At 37.9% G+C, this 10,260-nt stretch overlaps 1 protein-coding gene across 1 annotated transcript; it reads left to right on the plus strand.

Moving 5' to 3' along the window:
* The first annotated feature begins 119 nt into the window (after nt 1-119).
* On the plus strand, nt 120-8,048 carry trim35-3 (tripartite motif containing 35-3). Its single transcript, XM_026210489.1, has 6 exons — nt 120-1,185; nt 1,321-1,416; nt 4,671-4,901; nt 4,980-5,002; nt 5,073-5,194; nt 6,189-8,048. The coding sequence occupies exons 1-6, from the start codon at nt 793-795 to the stop codon at nt 6,668-6,670; spliced, it is 1,347 nt and encodes a 448-aa protein (XP_026066274.1). The 5' UTR covers nt 120-792; the 3' UTR covers nt 6,671-8,048.
* The last annotated feature ends 2,212 nt before the right edge of the window (nt 8,049-10,260 follow it).

Consider the following 10,260-nt stretch of genomic DNA (forward strand, 5'->3'; position numbering starts at 1 on the left):
TGCAGTGTTTTTTTTAGAGGTTTTGCCTAAACTGAGGCGCTACAGTGATCTGTCTGGACACATTTAAGAGCCACAAAACGGTATTTATTGTATGAATTTCTAAAATGACAAAATCTGAAAGTAGATGCTTTTTGCTAATTTTTTATGTTGTGTTGTATTTTATAGCGTTTTAAACAAAGATGCACCACTTTGTTATGTTACTCTTTTTGGTTTAAAGCGTCTACTAAATTGAGAAATGTATATGTAAAATGTAAATACATTTTCATCATCCTCATTCAGCGTCATAACCTTGTGACGGAATGAGGATGATGCAGAAGCAATGGAACACACAATCAGCCCTCATTAGATGACGTGTTTAGTGACTTCATGTGATGGAATTATTTTGACTCGTGACGTTCGAATAAAGAATGCATTGAACTCTCGAGCAAATAAAGTGTGTTGAATCGCTCTTTTACGTTGCTGATTCAAGGTTTTCTAGCATTAAAGTTCCTTTTGAACGCATTTTGTTGACATTACCCTACTGTACGATGATTATCAGAAACTCCTCCCTCTCACAACACCAGGAAGAGGATGATGAGTTCTCTTCCTATCATCCTTACTCATGTTGGACAAAAAACGCTTTTAAGAAGGATTTTTTTTAATTTATTTTTTTAACCGACAGCAGATCTTTGTGATTCTCGTTCATAAAATGAAAGTGAAGTTTAGTTTGCTTGAGCTCATTCTCGTGATTCTTGAAGCCATCATTCAGAAAGTGAAAGTAAAGTTTAGATTTCTGGAGCTCAGACGCTGAAAATGGATCCGCCAGCTGATTATGATTATAATTGTCCCGTGTGTCGGGAGGTTTTCAATGTTCCTGTTATTTTATCATGTAGTCACAGTTTCTGTAAAGAGTGTCTGCAACAGTTCTGGAAAATCAAGAAGTCTCGGGAGTGTCCGGTTTGTAGGAGCTTGTCAAAACACGAACCTACGTCTAATCTGGCGTTAAAAAACTTGTGCGAGTCGTTCCTGAAGGAGAATAACGAGAATCTTTCATCAGAGTCTGAGGAACTCTGTAGTTTACACAGTGAGAAACTCAAGCTCTTCTGTCTGGAGGACAAACAGCCGGTGTGTTTAGTGTGCAGAGATTCAGAGAAACACATCAATCACACATTCAGACCCATCGGAGAAGTGGCTTCTTCATACAAGGTAGGAGATGTACATTTATTAAGATTAAAGACAAGATTTAAACTTAAGTTATATATGATAAACAATACATGTCTCTGTACCATATGTATTCAATTTACATGAATATCTCATGTGGATTTTCACTTTCAATTTCAGGTTGAGCTCAATCCAGCACTGAACTCCTTACAAGAGAAACTAAAACACAAAGAAAACATTAAAGGGGAATTTGAGAGGACGGTTCAACACATCAAGGTGAGAAATGATTACTTTGAAATGGAATTTGATGAGAAAAACTTAATTGGTTTTCTCACATAATTGTATTTAGCTTTGACTGGAAAACAAAAATATTCAATGCATGTTTTTATTTCATAGTATATAATGATGTAAATTATTATTAAATAATTATATACAGACATTTAAAGTGTAGTTTATAAAATATTTAAGTAACAACAACAAAACATCTGTGTTAGGAGAAACGACGACCAACAAGTGCTACTCTTTACTGCTCAAAACTCGCGTTTGAAGCATCAGTGGCAAATCTTTTACAGATGTAAACGTACTTACAGACTGAGTCAGGGTGCTTTCACACTAGCACTTTTGGTGCGCACCCGGGTTCGATTGACGTCTAGAGTTCAGTTTGTTTGGATGATGTGAATGCTGTCTTCCAAACTCGGTTGCACGCCTGCAAACCATACCTGAGTCCCTTAAAATTGGTGGTCTGGGGTGGTTCATGTGAACCCTGGTACGGTTCGCTGCTGATGTGAAAGTAATCGTACCAAATCGCAGAAGTGAACCACTATTAATGACGTATTATTTGATGAAAATGTGTGTTTGTGTATGTGTTTCACTCACTTTCCTGACAAGCGTGACTGATGCGCGCTGCAAGCAAAGAGTTGTATATCTGATTTCTGTTCGCCTTCAGCATTCTTTAGAGCATTTGTAGTCTTCTCTCCCAGGATCAGGAAACAGTCCTCTATGAAATGTGCTGCACACATCTGAATATTTGGGTTGAACTGTTCTGGAACAGTGCTGTAAATAACCACTGATTTCTAGTTGTGTCTTCTTTTAGAAGGTCAAACTAAGTATTTTCACTTTCGCTATGAAACGGAGTCTCCACAACATGGCTGCGTTATGCAAATCTTCCCACATTGTGATGTAGACATGTGGGGGCGTGTTTAAACAAGTCATTTTAGGAGGGCGTGCACGAATATTAACTTTTATATAGAATATCTCTTTGGGTTTGAGACTTTAGTCTTTGCAACTTTAGGGATCTTTTCTTTTCACGAACAGCCCGTAATACTTCAAAAAGAAAGGGAAACTTGAAATCGCATTATATGACCCCTTTAAAACCATCCAATATTCCTCCTCCTTAGGGTCACAGCCACTATTATAACTAGGACGAAATGTCACTTTTAAAAATAATTCATATTAAGTTCATGCTATGTAAAGAAACTGACAAAAATACATAAGCTGTAACTACTGATTGATTGTTGCTTCGGCAGTTGGTGGGACTAACACGAAGGCAATCCCATTGCCTAGTGCTCACTTTTCACACTCTGCTTTCAGCAACATATTTAAGTCAAACGCAGACAACGTGATAAATATTCCTAAGCAGTTGATTCATTTACATTCAAGTTTATTTGTATAGCGCTTTCATAATACAAATAGTTGCAAACCAGCTGTACAATATATGTCATAATAAAGGTCATGAATGTATGAACTAGCTTTTCTGCATCACAAACAGGTAATGTTTCATAGCTTGGCATTTTACTGAGATGGAAGAATTATGTTTTTGTAATATGGGAAGGGAAATATTATTTTCAAAAGACAAGTTGCTGTCCAATATAACATCCAGATTTGACAGTAGAGGAAGTAACAGTACATCCGTCTAGTTGCAAATCGTATTCCAAGAGATTCTGTGTACTGTTCTTTGGTAATTTAGATAATTTCGAAGTTTCATCTCCTCTTGAGAAATATAGTTGAGTGTCATCAGCATAACAGTGGAAACTAATCCCATATTTTCTAATAATATTACCAGAGGCAACATGTACTGTATACTGAAAATAGCAGAGTACCTAGGACAGATCCTTGTGGCACCCTGACACACAAGTGATAATTGATGTGATTCCCCATTTAAATAAATAAAGTGATAGAATCTTAAGACAGATAGAATCTTAACCATCTTAAAGGGGTCATATGATGCAATTAAAAATTTTCCTCTCTCTTTGGAGTGTTACGAGCTCTTGGTGCATAAAGATCTGTAATGTTGCAAAGACTAAAGTCTCAAATCCAAAGAGAAATTCTTTATAAAAATTAAGCCACACCTCCTAAAATGGCTCAATTGTACAGGCCTCCACATGTCTACGTCACTACGTGGACATATTTGCTTAATGTCGCCCAAATGTTTATGCAAAGAAAGAAGGCATGGTTTCAGTAACCGCAGTTAGAGTTGAAGCAGCCACGTCAGGGAGATTCTGTGTGTATCTAGGAGAAAGCAAAAGCACTTTATTTGGCCTTTTCGAAAGTAGATGCATTTGTAGAAATCTTTAAGATTAAGACAACAGAACAGCAACGCATTTTATGGATGACCGTTTCGTGAACCTAGGAGAGGAGATCATTCCGACTTTTCTGTGACTATCTGGCTCTTCTGAATCAGCTACTCTAAGTATGTTATTAGTTTAAGTATTTGGTATTGAATGTTCAAAATTGGAGTTTTGCATGTGTACGAGAGCGAGAAAGAGAGCAAGACTTTCTTTACATTTATTTTGAAAGATGATGCTCACGATTATAAAAAGGGGCGTTACATTTCCGACGATTGCTAGGCAGGTAGTGTTAGCATAACCGCTGATTATTGTTTTGAGCTTTAACTAAGTTGTACATGGGTAGCTGAGGGGGACTACTAGTCATAACCTCTGGCTACTGTTTAGACTGGCGAGTTTGTGATCGTGGGGCACACGTAGAAGAACGGCCGTCGTGCGACGGGCACCCTGAGCGACATAGATTCCTAATGAACGAGTAAAATAAAGTAAAGAGTTAAATTAGATTAATCAAATGTCGGAAGAATAAAAATAATAATTAGAGACCGACAAACAACCAATTTGCCTTTCAACCTAAATTCGAGGTCATAATAAAATTTATTCAGATTAGATAATAAAATGGAGTCCGATTTGAGTTTAACCTAAATTGAATAACTCTACGCGCTGAAAGACAGAAAACGCCCTTCATCCAGCACCTTCCTTGGGCCGAGTGCCTGGACCTTACATCTGCAACCAATAAACACTATGCTATATTCTGTGGAATCTTTCAACCCTAATCTGCAGATGGAGTTTGACTTTTTGTAACTAGCGTCGACTTTTTTGCACTGTATATTGGGGAGAAATCAAGGCAAAAGTTGTGTAGTATATTCCTGCATTTAAGCCATTTAACACAGTAGAATTTTGTGCTAACCCACATTTACTCATTCCCTCTTCATGCTGCTTCAGAATCAGTCATGTCTTTGATTTCAGTCTCAAGCTGATCACACGGAGCGTCAGATTAAACAGCAGTTTGAGACGCTTCATCAGTTCCTCAGAGATGAAGAAGCTGCTACAATCACTGCACTGAGAGAGGAAGAGGAGCAGAAGAAACAGATGATGAAGGAGAAGCTGGATGAAATCAACAGACATATCTCAGCTCTTTCACAGTCAATCAGAGACATGGAGGAGATGATGAACGCCAGTGATGTCCGCTTTCTGAAGGTCTGATTTCAGATCATTGATTGATTGATTGATTAACTGATTGAGTTGTTGATGATCAATGGTGTGTTTGTTCTGCAGAAGTTTCCAGTCTCGATGGAAAGGTGAGTGATCTTTTCTCTCTCTGCTTCTGATCCAAAGTCACTTCAGTTCTGATCCTGAATGTTCTTCCAGAGTCCAGATCTCATCACAGCCGGATCCACAGACTCCTTCTGGAGCTCTGATTCATGTGCCACGATACTTGGGAAACCTGCCCTTCAGAGTCTGGGAGAAGATGCAGGACATCGTCCAGAACAGTGAGTCTGCAGATGATCTGTGCTCTTATGGTTACACCGAACACAAATGTAATTATTTGCATTAGTAGATTATATACGAAGTCAATGCAAAGACACAAACAGAGGTCAATTTGCACCAGGCGACCTGAAAATTTGCCTGATGCATTCTCACGCAAGCCAGTCAGCGAAGAGCTTATTGAAACGTCCAGCTGTATCAGAAAATGGGGGAGCAAATTATAATAGCCGTCTGGAGAAGACATTGAAATTAATCGAGTTGTGTGTGCCTCTGTATGGTGCTGCGAACCCAGGCACATCTGCGTTTGGCTTTCCGGCGTTTTTGGGACTTCCCCAACAGGTACAAAACAACAATCATATTTATCCACACCATGTTGATTACTCAGAAATTCAGACTAGAATTTGTAAGCAAGCTTGAACAGTTCCTCACCGCAGATTGGCTCAAAATAACAATTTCTTCAAGAATTGGACCTTTAACTGGTGTCAGATCTCCCCCAATGGAGTCTTTTTGAGGGAATGTGTTGCCAAATCTTTTGGCAAACATCAAAGTAGAATCAAAATTGTGGATGGTGGAGATGGGGGGTTGTCACAACTCTTTTATCAGACTATCCAATAAACTGGCATAAAACATACCGCAAGTAATCTACAGCGAGTGATGTGATGCGCAAATGCAAATGTAATTATTTGTGCGAGTAGGTTACATACAAAGTCAATGCAAAGATGTGAATATAAGCATAAAAAGCAGCGATCATACCCATCCTCACCATGGTTGATTATTTGCGCAAGTGAGGTGAAAAACATCCCGCGAGCAATCTAGAGCGAGTGACGCAGTGCGCATATTCAATTTGCGTTTGGTGTGAACACACCATTACACAATGATGAATGAAAGTTTTACAGATTTTAGAATTATGTGTGAAGTATCAGCTGAGCTACTGCACCAAAATGAGCCATGAAACAAGAACATGCTGAATAAAAGCATCTGTTGATTGTGTCCCATCAGCTGCTGTGATCCTGGATCCAAACACGGCTCATCCATGTCTCATCCTGTCTGATGATCTGACCAGTCTGAGATGGAGCTTGACCAGTCAACTATTTCCAGATAACCCAGAGAGATTCGACGAGTATGCCTGTGTTCTGGGTTCAGAGGGGTTTAACTCAGGAACACACTGCTGGGACGTGGAGGTTAAAGAGAGTCTGTACTGGAGTGTTGGAGTAACTACAGCATCAAACCAGAGGAAGGGACTTGTTTTCTTTAACACTGAGGTCTGGTGGATGCAATACGGACTGGATGAGCGGTTTGGTTTTCCGGTTAAACAGAGGCTGGACAGGGTGAGAGTGTATCTGGACTATGACAGAGGAACATTGTCATTCTCTGATCCTGTAACTAACACACATCTACACACATTCACAACCACCTTTACTGACACGCTCTTCCCATTCTTCTGGTGTAATGATTTGAAAATCGTACCAGTAACCAATTGAATAGTCTGATCAAAGAGCTGTTTGGCGATATGTTCCTCAAAGTGAGTCCATTGGGGGAGATTTGACGCCAGATACTTGTGATGTCCTATTCTTAAAGAAACTGTTTATTTGAGTCAATCTGCAGTGAGGAACTAGTCAAGCTTGTTTACAAATTCTGACCTTAGATCCTGGGTGATGATGCAAGGTGCACGGCCAAAGCACCACTCAGGACCTGAAAGAGCTGGTTCAAGTAACTCTCAAAGTTTTGACTAGAATTATCAAAAGTATTGGTACCAAGTCAGTACTGGCATTTTACAAATGTACCGGGTTAGTTCAGTTCCCACTGATAGGCTTCTGTGCGTTCAGTATCTCTGTGAGCACAGTGTTTCTTTTTATTAGTTTTTTGAAGCATTGAGCATTGGAGCCAATCACGGACTTGTCTGTGGAATGTTTTACCACTTTTGCCAAAGTTAAGTCAGAATCTGCTCAACATTGCTCAAAATGCCAAAGTTTTTGTTCCACACACCCGTGTATCCTTTGATTATAAAGTATAAAGACAATGAAAACAAGAGACTCATTGTGCAGTGTAGGTAGCTTCACTCATTATAACAGGAGTTTTCTTTCAAGTGCAGAACTCCATGAACATGTGCTCAAAACTGTACAGCTTCGGTGGTTATAAAGGGAGAGCTCTTTATAACCTATTCACAATTTGAATAAAAGATGTATTTTAACATGCTGCCAGGTACACACTGATAAGTTTCAGGAGCGACAGTTGTTTTGAGACTGAATCTGAAACTGCAGTGACTGTCATAGTGGTAACAATAGCACCAGACGGAAACAAAGGAATCTGATTCTGTATGTCAGAATAGATCAGTGCATCATATCTTTCACACTAGCACTTTTGTGCCAGTGTGCACCTGGGTTTGTTTTGTATAGTATGAACACTGTTTACTGAACTCAGGTGTGCACTCGCAAACTGTAACCGAGTCCATCTTAAAAGGATGGTCTTCTAGGGCATGGTCAAGCGAACTCTGGTACGGTTCACATCTGATGTGAATGCTGTTTTACAAGGTCACTCACTTCTGTATGAAATTGTCAAACTGTGTATTTGTGTTTTTACTGACGTGCTTTCCTGATATGCCTGACTGACTTACTGTGAGCAGAGAGAATTGATATTTCACTTTTGGTTGAAGTAATTGATTGCCATGTTCTTTTGAACCCTTTGCTTTACATACGTTTACATTTATTCATTTAGCAGACACTTTTATCCAAAGCGACTTACAAAAGAGCGATGATATACAAGTGCTTTAACAAGTCTCAGTTAGCTCAAAGCAGTCCACATAGCAAGGGCTTCTAAATAATATCATAAATAAAAAGAAAACAGATAGAATAGAAAAAGAACAGAGCAAGTGTTAGAGGTCTTATATATGTAATTGCATAATAAATTAAAATAAAATAGAATACAAAAAGATTTTAAAGAATAGAATTAGAATGGAAATAAATAGAAAATTATCATTCATGTCAAATGGATGCATGTGCCGTTCATTCTTTCTGCTTTTGAGACTAAATCTAAATTTTCTCAATACGTATTACCAAATCGAAGCGTCCATTAATGTTGCCATCTTCTGCATAGTTGTTACCTAGCAACAGCTGTGACTCTTTCCATGCAAACATTCCATGGTTGGGAACCAAAAATTTCCGCGCCAATCAAATTTGGACCAAGAATTCGAACCAAAGCACTCTAGACCTGCCACTCGTTTTATGAAATGTGTTTCTTTTTTCTTTATTATTTACTAGCATTTCACTGGAATTGTTTAAAGGATTTTACAAATATTTGAAGGCTGTTTTTATATATTATTTACTTATACTTATTAATGATAATATTAATAATAATAAAAATATCATTGAATATATATATATATATATATATATATTTATTATTATTATTATTATATATATATATAATATTTTTTTTTTCTTAAAATATTTAACTATAGTTCCCTTGAAGTGATGCAGGGATTATGTCCAAACCTGGGAGATTAATTTTCTCTGGGGTCCCTCAAGGTTTTCCTATGGGGTTTTTCAATTTATGAGTAAAATAAGGTCTGTGGTAATCCTAATCCGACAATACTCTGATGTTTTGTTCTGTAACGTAAATGGCACACACCCCAAATGTTCTCATGTAGTCATTTATTACAATAAATACAATAAACTCATAATAAACTGAAAACCTCACAGGAAGATCTTGAGGGAACCCATGGTGAATTAGTCTTCCCTTTTGACATAATCCCCGCTCCACTCCATTGTTTTTGTTGTGATACCAAAATTGGTTGTAAAAACCTTGAAATGTTGGTGTTAAAGCCGATTGCTGAAATTCTGCTAATGAATAAAATATTTTTAAAGCCACAGATATTTGTTTCTGTGTATTTTGTGTGATGTTACTACAACTTATAAGTAGCATATTAGTTTTCAGTTGCAATTATATTTCTTTATTCGAAGTGTTTGGATTGATAAATTGAAGACATCAGATTTCTTCAACATTGTGCCTGCATTGTGACCCAGTGAGCCAGAGACCCACTTCTTTCTTTTTATCTGCAAACTGTACTAGTCAGTGCATTACTGTCACCTACTGTTAACTTGGGTCATAAACTTTCTCTGTCTCTCTGTGTCCTTCCTCTTTCCCTGCCACATCAAACCATAAACACCAAACAGCACTGCGTGTTCAGCTTGGAAATAAACCAGTTACTATGTGCATGCATTTGTACCACCAAGGACTTAAACAAGCCTGATGCGTCATGTAAGTTTCAGAAATGCAATGTAACAATTTAATGCGAGTTTAATATTGTACGTTTAAATAAGATCGTAAGCTTAAGCCATTTAGTGTGACTCGACATTGTCATCAAAAACCATCTAAACCCAACAGCAGTCAGTTTTCACACAGGAACTCAACCCAACCACATCCTCTGATTAAACTCCTCTCTTCCTTCTGTCCCCTCACTGAGGAAGAAGAAGAGACACATTTCCTCTCCAGCCAACCTACAACCTGCTCTCTAGACCCAGTCCTTTCACACCTTCTCCAAGAAATTACTCACACATATACCAGCACATCTCTTCACACAGGCTCGTGTAACCGCTCAAAAACAAAAAAAAAGCATGCATTAAACACTTCAATTGTAGATTATTATTAATTCCCACAATTCTTAATTCTCCTTGCTTTCTTCGATCAACTCTAAATAAAAGTAAAAGCAGTGAAATGTGGACATAAAAATGAACCCTGATGTAACAACAGTGTAGTCAATTGCAATACAAAATTGGGATCATTTAGATGCATTTTTATAAATTATACATCCCTGAAACTTTCTACACATTGCTCTTCAAATCATAATTTTTTTAAACATTATAGGATGAATGAAATGAAATCAAGAATTGAGTGAAGTTGAGGAAAACATTCATCTCAAAACTGGAGAAAAGCTTTTGAGTTGCTCGCAAAGCAAAGCGAAAGATTTAAAGAAAAGAAGAGCAGAGAATCTTTCACCTGAAAACACATGAGAGGATCCACACTGGAGAAAACCCTTATCACTGCATGTGGGAAGCATTTCATTCCTTCATTT

Source organism: Carassius auratus, chromosome 3 (genome assembly GCF_003368295.1).
Source record: "Carassius auratus strain Wakin chromosome 3, ASM336829v1, whole genome shotgun sequence".
In the NCBI taxonomy this organism is placed as follows: domain Eukaryota; kingdom Metazoa; phylum Chordata; class Actinopteri; order Cypriniformes; family Cyprinidae; genus Carassius; species Carassius auratus.

Bases quoted from the DNA above. Each gene is read 5' to 3' on its own strand.
- trim35-3 (XM_026210489.1), top strand. From the start codon at position 793: ATGGATCCGCCAGCTGATTATGATTATAATTGTCCCGTGTGTCGGGAG. The intron at 1,417-4,670 runs GTGAGAAATGAT...CTTTGATTTCAG, and splicing joins GGACGGTTCAACACATCAAG to TCTCAAGCTGATCACACGGA. The intron at 5,003-5,072 runs GTGAGTGATCTT...ATGTTCTTCCAG, and splicing joins TTTCCAGTCTCGATGGAAAG to AGTCCAGATCTCATCACAGC.